General features: G+C 44.6%; 1 protein-coding gene across 2 annotated transcripts in view; it reads left to right on the top strand.

Moving 5' to 3' along the window:
- PDE2A (phosphodiesterase 2A) overlaps positions 1-22,775 on the top strand; it is a 678,984-nt gene that overhangs the window by 223,657 nt on the left and 432,552 nt on the right. Inside the window, exons 1-2 of one of the 2 annotated variants that reach the window (XM_063432656.1) lie at positions 10,854-10,921; positions 11,235-11,298. In XM_063432656.1, coding sequence (XP_063288726.1) covers positions 10,878-10,921; positions 11,235-11,298 — 108 coding nt within the window. In that variant the 5' untranslated portion in view covers positions 10,854-10,877. Of the gene's footprint in view, positions 1-10,853; positions 10,922-11,234; positions 11,299-22,775 lie in introns of those variants that run through there. The other variant, XM_063432647.1, reaches the window with a different exon arrangement.

Here is a 22,775-nt window from a genome sequence, read left to right as displayed (position 1 = left end):
AAATGCCTTGTTAGCCTACATCCCTGACTGTGAGGTGTGCTCAGGAAATTTACCATCGAAATCGAGGGGTGCCCCAGGATTATTCGACCTATTTCCTTATTTCTAAACCGGGCACCCCAACAGAAGGTGTCTAGAAAGTATTTTCTTTTGTTTAATTCTTGCAGCTTCGATTTGAATGAATTATGGCTGTTAAATGTGTTTTTATAAATAGTATTTTAACATTATCTTTGTTTTAGATACATAGGGAGACATGTATAACATTGCTGATAATAGAATCGTGTCTCAATTACCATGGAAACCAGTAAAAGCATCAGGAACATTGTATCAGTTTCCATGCCAATTGCACTATGTTTAGCAATCTGCCCTACTTTTATATCAGGAAACCCTTATAGCTCCATAGACGAAGGGTCTAAAAATGGAGCACCCACCTGGAATGTACCGGATTGCTACACAAACCGTGCAGGTGTTTGACCAGTTGGTCTTTTCTGGGATTTCGAATGAGTTGCAGCGATGTAATAATATATTCATTTATTACACCCCCCACCGCCTGTGAAATATGGGATTTATCCTTCCACACAGTATATTCAATCCCAACCCAACAGCCCACAGAATGCGTTGTGACAACACATGGCTATGCTAAACAGGCAGGTACAAGCATACAGACTGCCAAAGGAGATTATATATATATATATATATATATATATATATATATATATATAGAAAAATTATTTGAAACTTTAAACTCAGTATATCTGTCAATGTGAGTGAATTATTTTAATATCCAGGCCCTGCTGTTTATTTTGGGTGTTGGTAATTATTCTAAGTAAGTGTTTGTAGGTCACAGAAGACCCATGAATATACTATATAATAATAATAATAATAATAATAATACCAAAATGTCTAACCAGGAAAGGTAAATTTAGATTACTCTGTGTTTCCATGTACGTCCTGGGTTTACAATTACCCAAGTCAATGGTGCTAATTTTATCTACCTCGGAAGGATGAGGGGCGCCTGACATTTTGATAGTGATAGTAACATGCCTTTTGTAAGAAGTGTGGCAGGTACCTGGAATCCCCTCTAAGTGGAAGGGTAGTCTAAATTTGAATTTGAAGTAACACATTGTTGTGAATTGAAAAACAAATCACAACATTTGAATGAACACTGTACAACAAAAACTAATTGTGATTTATTTAGTAGACATACTCCCACTGAAAACACGCAGTAGCTTGTTAGGCATGCTGTCATTGGATGTTTATCTAAAATCAGCTGGTAAAAGCTGCGATCATTTGTCTGCAGCCTCTGCAAGCCTTTCCTGTTTCCCCAGGGAAATGGCATTAAAATGGGACACTCCTTACCGACACCTCCCAATTCTCTCTGTCCCTCTTTTCTGAGAGCTCCATATTGTTGGTGTGTCTGAGTGTATAACAGAGCTCCACAGCAATAATACTCCCAGTAATGTGTCTGAGTGTATCACAGAGCTCCACAGCAATAATACTCCCAGTAATGTGTCTGAGTGTATGACAGAGCTCCACAGTAATGTGTCTGAGTGTATAACAGAGCTCCACAGCAATAATACTCCCAGTAATGTGTCTTAGTGTATCACAGAGCTCCACAGCAATAATACTCCCAGTAATGTGTCTGAGTGTATCACAGAGCTCCACAGCAATAATACTCCCAGTAATGTGTCTGAGTGTATGACAGAGCTCCACAGCAATGATACTCCCAGCAATGTGTCTTAGTGTGCAACAGACCTCCACAGCAATAATACTCCCAGTAATGTGTCTGATTGTATAACAGAGCTCCACAGCAATAATACTCCCAGTAATGTGTCTGAGTGTATAACAGAGCTCCACAGCAATAATACTCCCAGTAATGTGTCTGAGTGTATAACAGAGCTCCACAGCAATAATACTCCCAGTAATGTGTCTGAGTGTATAACAGAGCTCCACAGCAATAATACTCCCAGTAATGTGTCTTAGTGTGCAACAGACCTCCACAGCAATAATACTCCCAGTAATGTGTCTGCGTGTATAACAGAGCTCCACAGCTCCACAGTAATAATACTCCCAGTAATGTGTCTGAGTGTATAACAGAGCTCCACAGCAATAATACTCCCAGTAATGTGTCTGAGTGTATAACAGAGCCTCGCAGCAATAATACTCCCAGTAATGTGTCTTAGTGTATCATAGAGCTCCACAGCAATAATACTCCCAGTAATGTGTCAGTGTATAACAGAGCCCCGCAGCAATAATACTCCCAGTAATGTGTCTTAGTGTATCATAGAGCTCCACAGCAATAATACTCCCAGTAATGTCTCTGAGTGTATAACAGAGCTCCACAGCAATAATACTCCCAGTAATGTGTCTTAGTGTATCACAGAGCTCCACAGCAATAATACTCCCAGTAATGTGTCTGAGTGTATGACAGAGCTCCACAGCCAATAACACTCCCAGTATTTAGATACATAAATGAGAAAAGAAAAGTAAAACAAGGATTAGTTAGATTAAAAACAAAAGAAGGAAGGTATGTAGATGAGGATAAAGGTCTAGCTGACTGCCTCAATGAATATTTTTGTTCGGTATTTACAGCTGAAAATGAAGGAAAGGGACCTCTGTTAAAAAAAAGGATAAATGAGTCATTTATTACACGTGAGTTTACAGAGGAAGAGGTTCTATTTCAACTGTCAAAAGTAAAGACAAATAAGTCAATGGGACCTGATGGAATACACCCAAAGCTATTAAAAGAGCTTAGTGGTGTACTAGCAAAACCATTAACAGATTTATTTAACCAATCATTGTTAACAGGAGTAGTCCCAGAAGATTGGAAGTTAGCGAATGTTGTGCCCATTCAAACAAGAAAGGTAATAGGGAGGAGTCGGGCAACTATAGGCCAGTAAGCCTTACTTCAGTAGTGGGGAAAGTGATGGAAACCATGTTAAAGGATAGGATTGTTGAACATCTAAAAACACATGGATTTCAAGATCAGAGACAACATGGGTTTACTTCAGGGAGATCATGCCAAACTAATCTTATTGATTTTTTTGATTGGGTAACTAAAATTATAGATCAGGGTGGTGCAGTAGACATTGCTTACCTAGATTTCAGTAAGGCTTTTGACACTGTTGCACATAGAAGGCTTATCAATAAACTGCAATCTTTGAGTTTGGATTCCAATATTGTTGAATGGGTAAGGCAGTGGCTGAGTGACAGGCAACAGAGGGTTGTAGTCAATGGAGTATATTCAAAGCTTGGGCTTGTCACCAGTGGGGTACCTCAGGGATCTGTACTTGGACCCATTCTCTTTAATATTTTTATTAGTGATATTGCAGAAGGTCTTGATGGTAAGGTGTGTCTTTTTGCGGATGATACTAAGATATGTAACAGTGTTGATGTTCCAGGAGAGATAAGCCAAATGGCAAATGATTTAGGTAAACTAGAAAAATGGTCAAAGTTGTGGCAACAGACATTTAATGTGGATAAGTGCAAGATAATGCATCTTGGACGTAAAAACCCAAGGGCAGAGTACAGAATATTTGATAGAGTCCTAACCTCAACATCTGAGGAAAGGGATTTAGGGGTGATTATTTCTGAGGACTTAAAGGTAGGCAGTCAATGTAATAGAGCAGCAGGAAATGCTAGCAGAATGCTTGGTTGTATAGGGAGAGGTATTAGCAGTAGAAAGAGGGAAGTGCTCATGCCATTGTACAGAACACTGGTGAGACCTCACTTGGAATATTGTACACAGTACTGGAGACAATATCTTCAGAAGGATATTGATACCTTAGAGAGAGTTCAAAGAAGGGCTACTAAACTGGTTCATGGATTGCAGGATAAAACTTACCAGGAAAGGTTAAAGGATCTTAACATGTATAGCTTGGAGGAAAGACGAGACAGGGGGGATATGATAGAAACATTTAAATACATAAAGGGAATCAACACAGTAAAGGAGGAGACTATATTTAAAAGAAGAAAAACTACCACAACCAGAGGACATAGTCTTAAATTAGAGGGACAAAGGTTTAAAAATATCAGGAAGTATTACTTTACTGAGAGTGTAGTGGATGCATGGAATAGCCTTCCAGCTGAAGTGGTAGAGGTTAACACAGTAAAGGAGTTTCAGCATGCGTGGGATAGGCATAAGGCTATCCTAACTATAAGATAATGCCAGGGACTAATGAAAGTATTTAGAAAACTGGGCAGACTAGATGGGCCGAATGGTTCTTATCTGCCGTCACATTCTATGTTTCTATGTCTGAGTGTATAACAGAGCTCCACAGCAATAATACTCCCAGTAATGTGTCTGAGTGTATAACAGAGCTCCACAGCAATAATACTCCCAGTAATGTGTCTGAGTGTATAACAGAGCTCCACAGCAATAATACTCCCAGTAATGTGTCTGAGTGTATAACAGAGCTCCACAGCAATAATACTCCCAGTAATGTGTCTGAGTGTATAACAGAGCTCCACAGCGATAATACTCCCAGTAATGTGTCTGAGTGTATAACAGAGCTCCACAGCAATAATACTCCCAGTAATGTGTCTGAGTGTATAACAGAGCTCCACAGCCAATAACACTCCCAGTAATGTGTCTGAGTGTATAACAGAGCTCCACAGCAATAATACTCCCAGTAATGTGTCTGAGTGTATAACAGAGCTCCACAGCCAATAACACTCCCAGTAATGTGTCTGAGTGTATAACAGAGCTCCATAGCAATAATACTCCCAGTAATGTGTCTTTACACTACAATAGATGTGTTTAGAAATCAGTCTGTAAATAAGATACATTGTTCTTGTTATACATTACATTGTAATTATATACATTGTTGTTAGTAAGTTACCTACAGCTAAGAACAGCCCTGCACCTGACCACCCCCCACCCCCCAGAACATTCACACCCCTGGTCACACCCTCCTCACACCCATGAAATGAATGTACTTTCTTTGTCCATTGAAATGTTGGGAGGTGTGCCTTACCCATAAAGCATTTTAGCAAGCTGAAGTGCTTTATGTGTGTGGCCCGTTAGGCAAAAATAGCTGATTTGAAACAAACACAGCTGCTGACACAGCTCACGGCTCTAATAACCAGCTCCAGTCACAGCTCCAGTCACAGCTCTAATAACCAGCTCCAGTCACAGCTCCAGTCACAGCTCTAATAACCAGCTCCAGTCACAGCTCTAATAACCAGCTCCAGTCACAGCTCCAGTCACAGCTCTAATAACCAGCTCCAGTCACAGCTCTAATAACCAGCTCCAGTCACAGCTCTAATAACCAGCTCCAGTCACAGCTCTAATAACCAGCTCCAGTCACAGCTCTAATAACCAGCTCCAGTCACGCTCTAACAACCAGCTCCAGTCACAGCTCTAATAACCAGCTCCAGTCACAGCTCTAATAACCAGCTCCAGTCACAGCTCTAATAACCAGCTCCAGTCACAGCTCTAATAACCAGCTCCAGTCACAGCTCTAATAACCAGCTCCAGTCACAGCTCCAGTCACAGCTCTAATAACCAGCTCCAGTCACAGCTCTAATAACCAGCTCCAATCACAGCTCTAATAACTAGCTCCAGTCACAGCTCTAATAACCAGCTCCAGTCACAGCTCCAGTCACAGCTCTAATAACCAGCTCCAGTCACAGCTCCAGTCACAGCTCTAATAACCAGCTCCAGTCACAGCTCTAATAACCAGCTCCAGTCACAGCTCTAATAACCAGCTCCAGTCACAGCTCTAATAACCAGCTCCAGTCACAGCTCTAATAACCAGCTCCAGTCACAGCTCTAATAACCAGCTCCAGTCACAGCTCTAATAACCAGCTCCAGTCACAGCTCTAATAACCAGCTCCAGTCACAGCTCCAGTCACAGCTCTAATAACCAGCTCCAGTCACAGCTCTAATAACCAGCTCCAGTCACAGCTCTAATAACCAGCTCCAGTCACAGCTCTAATAACCAGCTCCAGTCACAGCTCTAATAACCAGCTCCAGTCATGCTCTAATAACCAGCTCCAGTCACAGGTCTAATAACCAGCTCCAGTCACAGCTCTAATAACCAGCTCCAGTCACAGCTCTAATAACCAGCTCCAGTCACAGCTCTAATAACCAGCTCCAGTCATGCTCTAATAACCAGCTCCAGTCACAGCTCCAATAACGAGCTCCAGTCACAGCTCCAATAACGAGCTCCAGTCACAGCTCCAATAACAAGCTCCAGTCACAGCTCCAATAACCAGCTCCAGTCACAGCTCTAATAACCGTCTCCAGTCACAGCTCTAATAACCGTCTCCAGTCACAGCTCTAATAACCGTCTCCAGTCACAGCTCTAATAACCAGCTCCAGTCACAGCTCCAATAACCAGCTCCAGTCACAGCTCTAATAACCAGCTCCAGTCACAGCTCTAATAACCAGCTCCAGTCACAGCTCTAATAACCAGTTACAGTCACAGCTCCAGTCACAGCTCTAATAACCAGCTCCAGTCACGCTCTAATAACCAGCTCCAGTCACAGCTCTAATAACCAGCTCCAGTCACAGCTCTAATAACCAGCTCCAGTCACAGCTCTAATAACCAGCTCCAGTCACAGCTCTAATAACCAGCTCCAGTCACAGCTCTAATAACCAGCTCCAGTCACAGCTCTAATAACCAGCTCCAGTCACAGCTCTAATAACCAGCTCCAGTCACAGCTCTAATAACAAGCTCCAGTCACAGCTCCAGTCACAGCTCTAATAACAAGCTCCAGTCACAGCTCCAGTCACAGCTCTAATAACCAGCTCCAGTCACAGCTCTAATAACCAGTTACAGTCACAGCTCCAGTCACAGCTCTAATAACCAGCTCCAGTCACAGCTCTAATAACCAGCTCCAGTCACGCTCTAACAACCAGCTCCAGTCACAGCTCTAATAACCAGCTCCAGTCACAGCTCTAATAACCAGCTCCAGTCACAGCTCTAATAACCAGCTCCAGTCACAGCTCCAATAACGAGCTCCAGTCACAGCTCCAGTCACAGCTCCAGTCACAGCTCCAGTCACAGCTCCAGTCAAAGCTCCAATAACCAGCTCCAGTCACAGCTCCAATAACCAGCTCCAGTCACAGCTCTAATAACCAGCTCCAGTCACAGCTCTAATAACCAGCTCCAGTCACAGCTCTAATAACCAGCTCCAGTCACGCTCTAATAACCAGCTCCAGTCACAGCTCTAATAACCAGCTCCAGTCACGCTCTAATAACCAGCTCCAGTCACGCTCTAATAACCAGCTCCAGTCACAGCTCTAATAACCAGCTCCAGTCACAGCTCTAATAACCAGCTCCAGTCACAGCTCTAATAACCAGCTCCAGTCACAGCTCTAATAACCAGCTCCAGTCACAGCTCTAATAACCAGCTCCAGTCACAGCTCTAATAACCAGCTCCAGTCACAGCTCTAATAACCAGCTCCAGTCACAGCTCCAGTCACGCTCTAATAACCAGCTCCAGTCACAGCTCCAGTCACGCTCTAATAACCAGCTCCAGTCACAGCTCTAATAACCAGCTCCAGTCACAGCTCCAGTCACAGCTCTAATAACCAGCTCCAGTCACAGCTCTAATAACCAGCTCCAGTCACAGCTCTAATAACCAGCTCCAGTCACAGCTCTAATAACCAGCTCCAGTCACAGCTCTAATAACCAGCTCCAGTCATGCTCTAATAACCAGCTCCAGTCACAGCTCTAATAACCAGCTCCAGTCACGCTCTAATAACCAGCTCCAGTCACGCTCTAATAACCAGCTCCAGTCACAGCTCTAATAACCAGTTCCAGTCACAGCTCCAGTCATGCTCTAATAACCAGCTCCAGTCACGCTCTAATAACCAGCTCCAGTCACAGCTCTAATAACCAGCTCCAGTCACAGCTCTAACAACCAGCTCCAGTCACAGCTCCAATAACCAGCTCCAGTCACAGCTCTAATAACCAGCTCCAGTCACAGCTCTAATAACCAGCTCCAGTCACAGCTCTAATAACCAGCTCCAGTCACAGCTCTAATAACCAGCTCCAGTCACAGCTCTAATAACCAGCTCCAGTCACAGCTCTAATAACCAGCTCCAGTCACAGCTCTAATAACCAGCTCCAGTCACAGCTCTAATAACCAGCTCCAGTCACAGCTCTAATAACCAGCTCCAGTCACAGCTCTAATAACCAGCTCCAGTCACAGCTCTAATAACCAGCTCCAGTCACAGCTCTAATAACCAGCTCCAGTCACAGCTCCAGTCACGCTCTAATAACCAGCTCCAGTCACGCTCTAATAACCAGCTCCAGTCACAGCTCTAATAACCAGCTCCAGTCACAGCTCTAATAACCAGCTCCAGTCACAGCTCTAATAACCAGCTCCAGTCACAGCTCTAATAACCAGCTCCAGTCACAGCTCTAATAACCAGCTCCAGTCACAGCTCCAATAACCAGCTCCAGTCACAGCTCCAATAACCAGCTCCAGTCACGCTCTAATAACCAGCTCCAGTCACAGCTCCAGTCACAGCTCTAATAACCAGCTCCAGTCACAGCTCTAATAACCAGCTCCAGTCACAGCTCTAATAACCAGCTCCAGTCACAGCTCTAATAACCAGCTCCAGTCACAGCTCTAATAACCAGCTCCAGTCACAGCTCTAATAACCAGCTCCAGTCACAGCTCCAATAACCAGCTCCAGTCACAGCTCTAATAACCAGCTCCAGTCACAGCTCTAATAACCAGCTCCAGTCACAGCTCCAGTCACAGCTCTAATAACCGGCTCCAGTCACAGCTCTAATAACCGGCTCCAGTCACAGCTCTAATAACCAGCTCCAGTCACAGCTCTAATAACCAGCTCCAGTCACAGCTCTAATAACCAGCTCCAGTCACAGCTCTAATAACCAGCTCCAGTCACAGCTCTAATAACCAGCTCCAGTCACAGCTCTAATAACCAGCTCCAGTCACAGCTCTAATAACCAGCTCCAGTCACAGCTCTAATAACCAGCTCCAGTCACAGCTCTAATAACCAGCTCCAGTACTGGCTCCAGTCAAGACTCTAATAACCTGACTAGCAAATCAGATTGAGTTCAATTGTTGGTGAATAATCCCTGACAATGGACGCACCCCTTTTACCAGTCACTTTTCATCTTTTGTTATAATCTATAGTTTTAGCAGCGGACTCACCCACTTTAGCTCCTTTAAAGCCTCTACGGTGTTGGCATTGCGCATGTGAGCAGGTTGTGAAGGAAGTGACAGTCCAGGCTCTCACAACCAATGGGCTTGGAGGAGTGGCTAATAGCCGCGCTTCTACGCCTTCTAATTAGTAAAATACAGTCATTTGGGGACACTGAGGGGGAGGGAACTACTGTAGGCACTATAACAACTTCATGTAGATGAATTTGTTATGAGTACAGTGTTCCTTTAAAGATTCTACATTAGGTTTGGCGGCTCTGTATACAACAACTAATCCTTAATAAGTGGGACATTAAATACTTTGCAAAACCTGCAGGGATCAGATTGTGAAGGCAACATTACAATAACTGTTCCTTATTGGGTTAAAACCCAACTGAAGCCTCTAATAATGTAGAATCGGATTTAAACAGGGTTTCCAAATTCCCTGTTTGCTAAAAATAGGTTGCTATTTTAATCTGTCAGGATCCACCCCCTTAATTTCTACGGACGAATCTGCATGTATCCGGCCAAGTTGGAGATTGGTTTTAATTGTGATTATTTTGGCTCACGTTTTGAAATCGGTTGCCAACTCACTAGTCACCATAGCCCTCTATGTTTGACATAAGCCCCTCAGGAAGGGATTAGTAAATCAAGATGCTAATCTGGGCTCGGTGTGAAGATATCTAGTGTGAAGGAAATCTACAGAACGTAACAGGTAGCTCTTGGAGTATAAATAGTAACATCACATGCAACACAGACAACTGGCGCACTCATAGTTAAATGGGCGTCCTAGTGCCTCTACAGCCAATCAGCCCCTCTGTCTCCCAGATCACAGCGCTTCTGATTTCAAAGCAACGCGTGCCACATTGTTTTTCTGAAACCAGACGGGAATTCATTTATTTTATTTATCATTGGGGCTTACTCACTAAACAGTGAAATAAAGATTTAGGTTGAAACAGGCAAGCTGGGAATATTTTTCTGGTGTTGTCTGCGGTTTGTTTTTTCACGTTTTATTGTTTAGTGAAGATGCAGCAAAGTAAGTTTTCCTGATGAGGAAGAAACACTTTGTGAGCGCCGATCGCCATTTATAGTGTGATGATTGCGCCAACATTAGACGAGGATTTAAATGAGGACGATTTTATTGCAGTTAAATGACGTGAAGGTTCTCAGCTGGTTATAAACTAATGGAAGGTTTGTTTAGGTTATTTTCAGCGAATAGCAAGTGTTTAAAGAAATACCATGTCTGCGTTTGTTTCTGGTAATTTGCTGAGATGGAATAACCGGTTTGGGGATTTTTTCCAGTTTACCTGTTTTTTTTGTCCTATTGTAGGATCCTGCTAGATCCTATCTCCCCTTTGCAGATTGTGTCCCTGATATATACATCATTATAAAAGCCTGCCAGGGTGCCATGCCACAGGGTGCACTATTGGGCTTTGTCTGTAAGCCAGTAGTTGGCTGAGCCCAGTGGGAGTTGTAATCCGCAGCAGTTGGAGTAATAAAGCCACCCTGTACAGAGACCATGCTGGAGGACGAGGTGCCTGCTTCGCCCGGCCAGTCTGGATGCAGGTGTAAAGAGACTCACCTTGTGCTGTTTGTCACTGCGTCCCTGTGCTGTGCTGCCTACTGATATTAGTATAGGCACTAGGACCCTGTGACACCCCCTGAGCTGTGCATCTCTTCCTCGCTGGATTGCAGCATCCTGCACATTTCGCTGGATCGCTCCCCTTCGCCCCTCTCGCTCCACAGCGACAGCAATGTGGATCTTTCGTTCGGCTTGCCCCATCGCTCTGGGGAGCAGGTGTGAACGATGACAAACCCTTTCTGAATGAGCCTTGTGCAGGGAGAGAGAGGGAGGGTGTCTGGGAGGGGCAGTGTTTGAAATAGGATGTGCCTTTTTCTTTTTTTTTTTTTTTTCTGAAAGCCTAACAGGACCGTAGATTAATGTGTGTTTATACATGTAGTGAAACCTGAAAGTGCAGAGGGTGTGCGTGTGTTGGTGTGTGTGAGGGACGGGAGCATTGCAGCAGGCTGGGAAGCAGAGACGATTCGGAGGGTGGAAGTATGGTTTTGGTTTTACATCATATACTTATTGCAGTTATCCATTTCTTTAGACGGGGGCAGCAGGTATTCCTGAAGGCTGAAGACTCGCCTGCGCTATGTTCGGAAGCACTCCAGGTAAGGGACAATTTCTCCTTTCTACCCTTCCTTTGGGTTATTGGCAGCAGAGGTTGCTTGGGAATGTGGAATTAGATATTGGGCCACAGATTGCATTGGATCAATCCGGGGCTCCTGGAAAGACCACTCCAGGTGCCAACTTTTTTATTGGGTTGGGTTCTAAATGTATTGATCTGTGTCCTAAACTCTAAAAGCTTCCTCAAGTTATGTGCAGCCGGTCATACGTTGAGTCCTGCTGGACGCGGTCAGAGGTCGGGTGAGATTTTGTGATCTATTGTCACATGTCAGAAAGCACCCAGGTGATCTGGTGAATTGGATTGGTGACACTCATGTGTTGGAGGCTGCAGTGGTAGCAGAGAGGTTAACGTGCATTTGGAAATCTTGGCACCTGTTTGGTAGACTTATCTTTGCCTTAGACCATCATCGTTCAAAGCCTATTAATGCCTAACTCAAGGAGTCACATATTGCAGCTGATCTCACTGCTTGAAACCGTTACCATCGCCAGCCCTCCCTGTCTTTTATCTCTTAACTTCTCTCCAGCTAATTATACGCCAGAGTCTGGTGGGCCCACTTTCCAGCGGAGGGTCTGACAGAGGGGTCATTCTGTTTATAGACCATGTCAGTGCACTCACGACCCCCTCTGTGTGTTACGGGCAAAAATAGTCCTACAATAATATCTGTGTAGGGATTCCTAGAATAGAATGGCGAGGGCTAACACTGGCACTTTGTCCTTGGGCTGGCTGTGCATGATGGGACATGTAGTTCTGAAACATTTCCTCTGCTAGCATCGCAAATACAGTATTACCAAACACAACACAGCAGAAATATACCCATCATTTATGATGATCAAGGGGTTAATCCTGAATTTACCAGCTGAAACCAAGTGCAACGTGCTCTCTGTATGAAATATAATAGACCAGAACTTGAATATTCACTGTTGGTTTCCTTTTATTAAAATATATCGTGTCATTTACGGGTTACACAACCAGGAGATCTTTCTTACAATATATTTATCCAGGAGAGAGATTGACGAACACACTGTTACTTAAAGTATAAAATGCAAAGCACGTCTATTAAGTCATGTATTATAAGTACGAGGTGTAATACTACAATATATACAGTCCCCACGGTAACCCCACTGCCGGCTGGCTGAGGTTCATGGGAGTTGGTGATCAGCAATATCAGGACTCGGGATTTAAACTTCTTTTTGTACAAAAATGCGGGTTCTATGTTATAACAATGTGATAAATATGTAATAATTATAATGTTATAATAATTTACAGGATTCTGTCACAGTGTACAATAATATAAAGGGAGCTAGTGCAATAATGACCCCACTTACCGTTTAGAATGGCAGCGATATTATACTCATTTGAAATCCTGGCCTACAATATTGTTTAATAAATGCTTTTTATATGATAATATGCAGCCAAGGATCCTGGCATAGAGTATTACTGAAAGCACATGTCTCAAATCCAGTGAATATTTTAATAGGTCAATATACCATATAATAATTGTAAAGGAGGGGTATAATTATAATACATTATTATTGCACAAGGTGCAACAGATTTATTTAATAGGGGGTCATAAAATACATTGTTATTGCACTTCTCAATGAGGTTGTTATGGTGCCTGGAGTGGTGTATCCCTTTAAGATAACTAATACTAGTGGTATTAAGAGGTTGTTGTTACATAGTTGTACATTGTTGTGTTGTAATGTGTCACTGGCAGTGTCTGGGCATTAGTTACTGATTTCATTGGTTGTTGGTTTCTATATAAAGTTAACCCTTTGCCACGGTATTTATTTTCTGGTTTATACTGATGGTGTGGCTCTATCGTACAGGGAGTTGTGAAATTAAAGCTAAAATATCCGAACTCGAGAAAGTTTTTAATGAGTTTACTTTGTCTGAATATTCCCAACACGCTTGTTATCTCTCCGCGATTGCGAGTTTAATAAATAGCGATTTATAGTGCCATATGCTGCATGTTTTCTATTGATAACGAAGACATGAAAATGAACCCTCGCGTTGCAGACCGTTACACGGCAGGCTAGACGTCTTCCATGCTTCCCATCTTCATCGCACGTTTCAGTTTCCACCCACAGGACTGTTCTATGACAAACCTACATGTTAAATAAATTGAACCCCCTACAATGGCCGTGGGTACAGTTTGGGTTTAGGCTGGAGTGACGTATTTAGCCTGTTTGTCTTTGTGGGGTGTGAAATATTACAGACTTGTGTCATTTTAGGAGATTTATGGCTATAAAGTCCCCTCCCAGGGTGGCATCACAGAGGAGGTGGGGGGGGGGCTACTCCCCACATATATACCCCCTTGCTGTGCCCTCTTTGGCATAGTGGGCCATGTGACATATTTACACACTGTGAATGTGAGTGCTGTCACTGAGTCTTTACTCTGACTGTGAGTGCTGTTGTCTGTTTATGAGTCTTTGTTCTGTGAATGTTTGTTTGAGTGACTACCATCAATACGATAATGAGTGTGAGTGCTTGCTCATTGAGTATCTGCTTTCCAAGTGTCTGTTTTCTGTGAGTGTGAGTGCCTGCTTATTGATTGCTAGTTCTTGGAGTGTGGCTCCAGGAGATTAATGTACAGATTTTGCGCTATTTAGCTGAGGTGCCCAGCAGCCTCCACCATAACCACCGTTACTAATTTTAAAACTGTAAGTATGCCCAGATTAAAGTTTCATACACAGGCAGCTGTCATAAGTGGGGGAAGGTGGTGTCACACTTTAACTGCAAGAGTGCTGGATGGGAGTGTGCTAATAGGGATGAAGGCGCTGAGTGTGCTCAAGCACCATAACAACATATCCATGCTGAAGTGGTTATGGTGCAAGCCTGGTAGCCTATTTATTTTTAATTGTTTTTTTCTGGATATAACTAGTTGTTTAGTTGTGTGTAGGACCGCCTCCTCGGGCTGTCAGTCAGCCAGCTGTAATACTATTTTCATGGCTGCAGTATCAATAACCTTTGCATCTGATGTTACCAGGGCCGGCGCAAGACATTGCGCTTCCTGAGTCCAAGGATGAAATGATGCCCCCCACCACAAAAACCATGTCACCAGACAGAGTGGATACAGGGACAGTGTTTAATGGATGCAGTGTGTGTTTATGTAGTGGATACAGTCTGTTTGCTGGCGATGTAGTGTGTCAAGAGGATGCAATGCCTGTGAGAGAGATTTTGTGTGTGTGCTGGAGATGCAGTGTATGTGTGCGTTTGTACTTGAGGGCAGTGTGTGTGTGTGCGCGCAAGTGATTTGTGTGTGTGCAGGGGATGTAGTAAGTCTGTGCTGTGAATTAAGTGTGTATCTTTTTGTGTGCAGGGAATGCAGTGTGACTGTGTGTGCAAGAGATATAATGTTTGTGTATGTGGTTGGGATGGAGTGTGTCTGTATGTGTGCTAGGTAAATAGTGTGTATGTGTGTGCAGGGGATGTAGTGTGTATGTGTATGCAGGGGATGCATTGTGTGTGTGTGCAGGGGATGTAGTGTGTGTGCAGGGGGTGGGAAGTGAGTGTGTGCACAGATAATGTAGTGTGTCTGTGTGCAGGGGATGCAGTGTGTCTGTGTGCAGGGGATGCAGTGTGTCTGTGTGCAGGGGATGCAGTGTGTCTGTGTGTGCAAGGGATGTTCTATGTGTGTTTGCAGGGGATGAAGTGTGTCTGTGTGTGCAAGGGATGTACAATGTGTGTGTGCAGGAGATGTAGTGTGTCTGTGTGTAGGGGATGGAAGATGTCTGTGTGTGCAGGGGGTGCAGTGTGTGTGTGTGTGCGCAGAGGATGTAGTGTGTGTGTGTGTGTGTAAGAGGGGTGCAGTGTTTATGTGTGTGCAGGGGATGTAGTGTGTCTGTGTGTGCAGGGGATGTAGTGTGTCTGTGCAGGGGATGCAGTGTGTGTGTGCTGGGGATGGAGTGTTTGTGTGCAGTACATGTAGTGTGTGTGTGTGTGCTGGGGATGGAGTGTTTGTGTGCAAGGGATGTAGTGTGTGTGTGTGTGTGCACGCAGGGAATAGAATGTGTCGGTGTGTGCTGGGGATGTAGTGTGTGCGTGCAGTAGATGTATTGTGTATCTGTGTGTGCTGGGGATGGAGTGTGTGTGTGCAGTACATGTGTGTGTCTGTGCTGGGAATGAAGTGTGTGTGTCTGTGCTGGGAATGGAGTGTGTGTGTGTGCTGGGGATGGAGTGTGTGTGTGCTGGGGATGGAGTGTGTGTGTGCTGGGGATGGAGTGTGTGTGTGTGTGTGTGTGTGCTGGGGATGGAGTGCGTGTGTGTGTGTGCTGGGGATGGAGTGTGTGTGTGTGTGTGCTGGGGATGGAGTGTGTGTGTGTGCGGGCAGGGGATGGAATGTGTCTGTGTGTGCTGGGGATGGAGTGTGTGTGTGTGTGCTGGGGATGGAGTGTGTGTGTGTGCTGGGGATGGAGTGTGTGTGTGTGTGTGCTGGGGATGGAGTGTGTGTGTGTGCGGGCAGGGGATGGAATGTGTCTGTGTGTGCTGGGGATGGAGTGTGTGTGTGCAGTAGATGCAGTGTATGTCTGTGTATGCTGGGGATGGAGTGTGTGTGTGTGTGCTGGGGATGGAGTGTGTGTGTGTGCTGGGGATGGAGTGTGTGTGTGTGTGTGCTGGGGATGGAGTGTGTGTGTGTGTGTGCTGGGGATGGAGTGTGCCTGTGTTTGTGCTGGGGATGGAGTGTGTGTGTGTGCTGGGGATGGAGTGTGTGTGCTGGGGATGGAGTGTGTGTGCTGGGGATGGAGTGTGTGTGCTGGGGATGGAGTGTGTGTGCTGGGGATGGAGTGTGCCTGTGTTTGTGCTGGGGGTGTAGTGTGCCTGTGTGTGCTGGGGGTGTAGTGTGCCTGTGTGTGCTGGGGATGGAGTGTGTCTGTGTGTGCTGGGGATAGAATGTGTCTGTGTGTGCTGGGGATAGAATGTGTCTGTGTGTGCTGGGGATAGAATGTGTCTGTGTGTGCTGGGGATGGAGTGTGTCTGTGTGTGCTGGGGATGGAGTGTGCCTGTGTGTGCTGGGGATGGAGTGTGCCTGTGTGTGCTGGTGTAACGAGAATATACCCCTACACGCAGGATCCAGCTAAACAGAAGGCAGAACAGAGGAAAAATACGTCTACCGGACCTTAGAATGGCCGGACTCGACGTATATAGGAGAAGTACAGAGTCAGGAACAATCCGAGGTCAGGGGCACAAAGAGACAGCGTAAACGAGAACTAGCCGGGGTCTGGTACACAGGAAACAGCAAGCCGGCAAACAGAACAGACAAGGATAAAGCGAAAACGAAGTCAGAATACAAAGCCAAGGTCAAGTACGGAGGAACACAACTGAACACAACAAGCACTAAAGGGAACTGTAGCAGAAACCACGATAGGGCAAGAAACTAAGGGAAAATGGTAAGTATAAATAGGTTCAAAACTAATGTGATTGGCTCCTGTCACTTCCACACCCCCAAAAGGTAAGTGTATGGGGTGTGTGGGATGACAGGGGCCAATGAGAGCCTTTTGGCAATTTAGGCTCCCACTGTCTCTTTAAGAGCGCGCCCGAGACTCGCGGCGCGCTCTTAGATTCAGGCGGGACATGTGACCGCATCTCACGGTCACTGCCCGCCTTCCTGTCTGAAGTGTCGGATGAGCCGCGCGCGGCTCGTGCAGCCGCAGGACCGCGCGCGGCTTGAAGAGAGGACCGCGGCCGGCCCCTGGGAAAGGTGAGTAACGCTACAGCTGGGGATGGAGTGTGCCTGTGTGTGCTGGGGATGGAGTGTGCTTGTGTGTGCTGGGGATGGAGTGTGCCTGTGTGTGCTGGGGATGGAATGTGTCTGTGTGCAGTAGATGTCGTGTGTGTCTGTGTGTGCTGGGGATGGAGTGTGTGTGTGTGCTGGGGATGGAGTGTGTGTGTGTGCTGGGGATGGAGTGTGTGTTTGTGCTGGGGAGTGAGTGTGTGTTTGTGCTGGGGAGTGAGTGTGTGTTTGTGCTGGGGAGTGAGTGTGAGTTTGTGCTGGGGAGTGAGTGTGTGTGTGCTGGGGATTTAGTATGTGTGTGTGTGTGCTGGGGATGGAGTGTGTGTGTGTGCGTGCAGGGGATGGGATGTAGTGTGTGTGCAGGGGATGTAGTGTGTCTCTGTGTGTGCAGGGGACGGAGTGTGTGTGTGTGTGTGTGTGTGTGCGTGCGCTGGGGATGTAGTGTGTGTGCAGGGGGTGGAGTGTGTGTGTGTGTGTGTGCAGGGGATGGAGTGTGTGTGTGTGTGTGTGTGTGTGTGTGTGTATGCTGGGGATGGAGTTTGTGTGTCTGTATTGGAATCTGGCCTGACTCCTAGAGGCTGCGCTTCCCAGTCCTGACTCCTCCGTGTCTGGCTATCTGCCGCTCTGTCCTGGGAGACCGCTCACTAGCCCACAGCCCGGCCGCAAAGTATGGAACTAAATAAACCACTGAGTTCCAGCATGCGCGGCCAGTAAAGGCAGAGCATCTGAACTTCAGTGAGAAACTTGTCAGTCACCCCATACCGACCATCCTGATTTTTTTTTTTTTACAATTCTTGGCAACCTCCCACCCCGCGGAGGGGCATGACCTCCACTAACTGCTGTTAGGGAATGACAGGGGTGTCAAAGTGCCGCCTTTGTTCCATCAGGATCTATGGACAGACTGGCCCTCGGTGTCACACACAGCGTGGGTGAGTTACACACAGTGTAAGAGCTCCTTCAGAATGGCTGTCAGACAATAAAAAAATAAAATAAAAAAACAGAAACCGGTCCTGGTGTTTGACCTTTGCCAGTCCTAGATTCCGAGATCAGAGGAAAAAACACAAGCCCAAAAAACCACAACACAAATCCCAGGTTGGGAATTTTTATCCCATCAAACTGAGTGCAAGACGTTGCCTGACCCTGTGGGACTACAACACCTATCATACTCCGTGAGATTCACTGTTAGAAGTTAAAATATACATCTGATGCAATGGGATAACGGGGCAACCACTAGCTAAACGGCTTTGGTGGAATAGAACTCAAATTGGCCAGTGGTTGGCTGAGCCTGGTAGGAATTTCAGTAGTGGATAAATAGTGGAATTTACCATTTTGATGGACACACTTTAGGATGGCATGACCTTTTACCTGGGTTCCTTCAGGCACCGCTCCCTGTCACCACTACAGCCACAGTGATTACGCCTGGCAGTGCAGGGCTCAGCTCATTGGCTGAGAGTGATCAGCTGACAGAAGCTCTGACCGAGCTGTAACGTACGCCAGGAAAGAAGTCAATGTCCTCACAGCAATCTGCAGTGTTCCTTTAACACATTAACACAGCATATCCCATCGCTGGCGGCTGAGATTTGGGATATTGTTTGTCCTGGAAATCAGTTTTCACACAATGAGTTACTGAACTATTTGTTACCTATATACCATATATTCTTTTTATAAATACTATTTATTTTAAATAACAGAGTTTGTTTTTAATGTGTATAAAAGGCACAATTCTCAATTCTCTCTTTTAGAACAAAATGAAACTTGAAATGCGTTTGTTAGACGTGTCTGTCTGTTTCGTATAAATGGATCGTGGTCATAAAATGAATCCTTTTCATTAAAACCCGACATATTCACCATATGTTGTGCTAAACGTCAGCTATTTGTGTATTTTCAAAAAGAAAATGTCTTTCTTTCATTAAGAAAGAAAGAAGAAAATTGCACTTGAATTCATACAGCCTTTATTTATTTATAAAGAAATCACTAAATATTGCAGACAGCTAAATAGGATTCTATCAGTAACACACATTAACCCTCTCAGTGCTGGGAGATTCCATGCAGACAGCTAAATAGGATTCTATCAATAACACACATTAACCCTCTCAGTGCTGGGAGATTCCATGCAGACAGCTAAATAGGATTCTATCAATAATACGGAATAACCCTCTCAGTGCTGGGAGATTCCATGCAGACAGCTAAATAGGATTCTATCAATAATACGGAATAACCCTCTCAGTGCTGGGAGATTCCATGCAGACAGCTAAATAGGATTCTATCAATAAAACACATTAACCCTCTCAGTGCTGGGAGATTCCATGCAGACAGCTAAATAGGATTCTATCAGTAACACACATTAACCCTCTCAGTGCTGGGAGATTCCATGCAGACAGCCAAATAGGATTCTATCAATAATACGGAATAACCCTCTCAGTGCTGGGAGATTCCATGCAGACAGCCAAATAGGATTCTATCAATAATACGGAATAACCCTCTCAGTGCTGGGAGATTCCATGCAGACAGCTAAATAGGATTCTATCAATAACACACATTAACCCTCTCAGTGCTGGGAGATTCCATGCAGACAGCTAAATAGGATTCTATCAATAATACGGAATAACCCTCTCAGTGCTGGGAGATTCCATGCAGACAGCTAAATAGGATTCTATCAATAATACGGAATAACCCTCTCAGTGCTGGGAGATTCCATGCAGACAGCTAAATAGGATTCTATCAATAATACGGAATAACCCTCTCAGTGCTGGGAGATTCCATGCAGACAGCTAAATAGGATTCTATCAATAACACACATTAACCCTCTCAGTGCTGGGAGATTCCATGCAGACAGCTAAATAGGATTCTATCAATAATACGGAATAACCCTCTCAGTGCTGGGAGATTCCATGCAGACAGCTAAATAGGATTCTATCAATAATACGGAATAACCCTCTCAGTGCTGGGAGATTCCATGCAGACAGCTTAATAGGATCCTATCAATAATACGGAATAACCCTCTCAGTGCTGGGAGATTCCATGCAGACAGCTAAATAGGATTCTATCAATAACACACATTAACCCTCTCAGTGCTGGGAGATTCCATGCAGACAGCTAAATAGGATTCTATCAATAATACGGAATAACCCTCTCAGTGCTGGGAGATTCCATGCAGACAGCTAAATAGGATTCTATCAATAACACACATTAACCCTCTCAGTGCTGGGAGATTCCATGCAGACAGCTAAATAGGATTCTATCAATAATACGGAATAACCCTCTCAGTGCTGGGAGATTCCATGCAGACAGCTAAATAGGATTCTATCAATAATACGGAATAACCCTCTCAGTGCTGGGAGATTCCATGCAGACAGCTTAATAGGATCCTATCAATAATACGGAATAACCCTCTCAGTGCTGGGAGATTCCATGCAGACAGCTAAATAGGATTCTATCAATAATACGGAATAACCCTCTCAGTGCTGGGAGATTTCATGCAGACAGCTAAATAGGATTCTATCAATAACACACATTAACCCTCTCAGTGCTGGGAGATTCCATGCAGACAGCTAAATAGGATTCTATCAATAATACGGAATAACCCTCTCAGTGCTGGGAGATTCCATGCAGACAGCTAAATAGGATTCTATCAATAACACACATTAACCCTCTCAGTGCTGGGAGATTCCATGCAGACAACTAAATAGGATTCTATCAATAATACGGAATAACCCTCTCAGTGCTGGGAGATTCCATGCAGACAGCTAAATAGGATTCTATCAATAATACGGAATAACCCTCTCAGTGCTGGGAGATTCCATGCAGACAGCTTAATAGGATCCTATCAATAATACGGAATAACCCTCTCAGTGCTGGGAGATTCCATGCAGGCAGCTAAATAGGATTCTATCAATAATACGGAATAACCCTCTCAGTGCTGGGAGATTCCATGCAGACAGCTAAATAGGATTCTATCAATAACACACATTAACCCTCTCAGTGCTGGGAGATTCCATGCAGACAGCCAAATAGGATACTATCAATAACACACATTAACCCTCTCAGTGCTGGGAGATTCCATGCAGACAGCTAAATAGGATTCTATCAATAATACGGAATAACCCTCTCAGTGCTGGGAGATTCCATGCAGACAGCTAAATAGGATTCTATCAATAATACGGAATAACCCTCTCAGTGCTGGGAGATTCCATGCAGACAGCTTAATAGGATCCTATCAATAATACGGAATAACCCTCTCAGTGCTGGGAGATTCCATGCAGGCAGCTAAATAGGATTCTATCAATAATACGGAATAACCCTCTCAGTGCTGGGAGATTCCATGCAGACAGCTAAATAGGATTCTATCAATAATACGGAATAACCCTCTCAGTGCTGGGAGATTCCATGCAGACAGCTAAATAGGATTCTATCAATAACACACATTAACCCTCTCAGTGCTGGGAGATTCCATGCAGACAGCCAAATAGGATACTATCAATAACACACATTAACCCTCTCAGTGCTGGGAGATTCCATGCAGACAGCTAAATAGGATTCTATCAGTAACACACATTAACCCTCTCAGTGCTGGGAGATTCCATGCAGACAGCTAAATAGGATTCTATCAATAATACGGAATAACCCTCTCAGTGCTGGGAGATTCCATGCAGACAGCTTAATAGGATCCTATCAATAATACGGAATAACCCTCTCAGTGCTGGGAGATTCCATGCAGGCAGCTAAATAGGATTCTATCAATAATACGGAATAACCCTCTCAGTGCTGGGAGATTCCATGCAGACAGCTAAATAGGATTCTATCAATAACACACATTAACCCTCTCAGTGCTGGGAGATTCCATGCAGACAGCCAAATAGGATACTATCAATAACACACATTAACCCTCTCAGTGCTGGGAGATTCCATGCAGACAGCTAAATAGGATCCTATCAATAATACGGAATAACCCTCTCAGTGCTGGGAGATTCCATGCAGACAGCTAAATAGGATTCTATCAATAATACGGAATAACCCTCTCAGTGCTGGGAGATTCCATGCAGACAGCTAAATAGGATTCTATCAATAATACGGAATAACCCTCTCAGTGCTGGGAGATTCCATGCAGACAGCTAAATAGGATTCTATCAATAATACGGAATAACCCTCTCAGTGCTGGGAGATTCCATGCAGACAGCTAAATAGGATTCTATCAATAATACGGAATAACCCTCTCAGTGCTGGGAGATTCCATGCAGACAGCTAAATAGGATTCTATCAGTAACACACATTAACCCTCTCAGTGCTGGGAGATTCCATGCAGACAGCTAAATAGGATTCTATCAATAATACGGAATAACCCTCTCAGTGCTGGGAGATTCCATGCAGACAGCTAAATAGGATTCTATCAATAATACGGAATAACCCTCTCAGTGCTGGGAGATTCCATGCAGACAGCTAAATAGGATTCTATCAATAACACACATTAACCCTCTCAGTGCTGGGAGATTCCATGCAGACAGCTAAATAGGATCCTATCAATAATACGGAATAACCCTCTCAGTGCTGGGAGATTCCATGCAGACAGCTAAATAGGATTCTATCAATAATACGGAATAACCCTCTCAGTGCTGGGAGATTCCATGCAGACAGCTAAATAGGATTCTATCAATAATACGGAATAACCCTCTCAGTGCTGGGAGATTCCATGCAGACAGCTAAATAGGATTCTATCAATAATACGGAATAAC

Source organism: Pelobates fuscus, chromosome 1 (assembly GCF_036172605.1).
Source record: "Pelobates fuscus isolate aPelFus1 chromosome 1, aPelFus1.pri, whole genome shotgun sequence".
NCBI lineage: Eukaryota > Metazoa > Chordata > Amphibia > Anura > Pelobatidae > Pelobates > Pelobates fuscus.
This window is presented reverse-complemented; position numbering and strand designations above follow the sequence as displayed.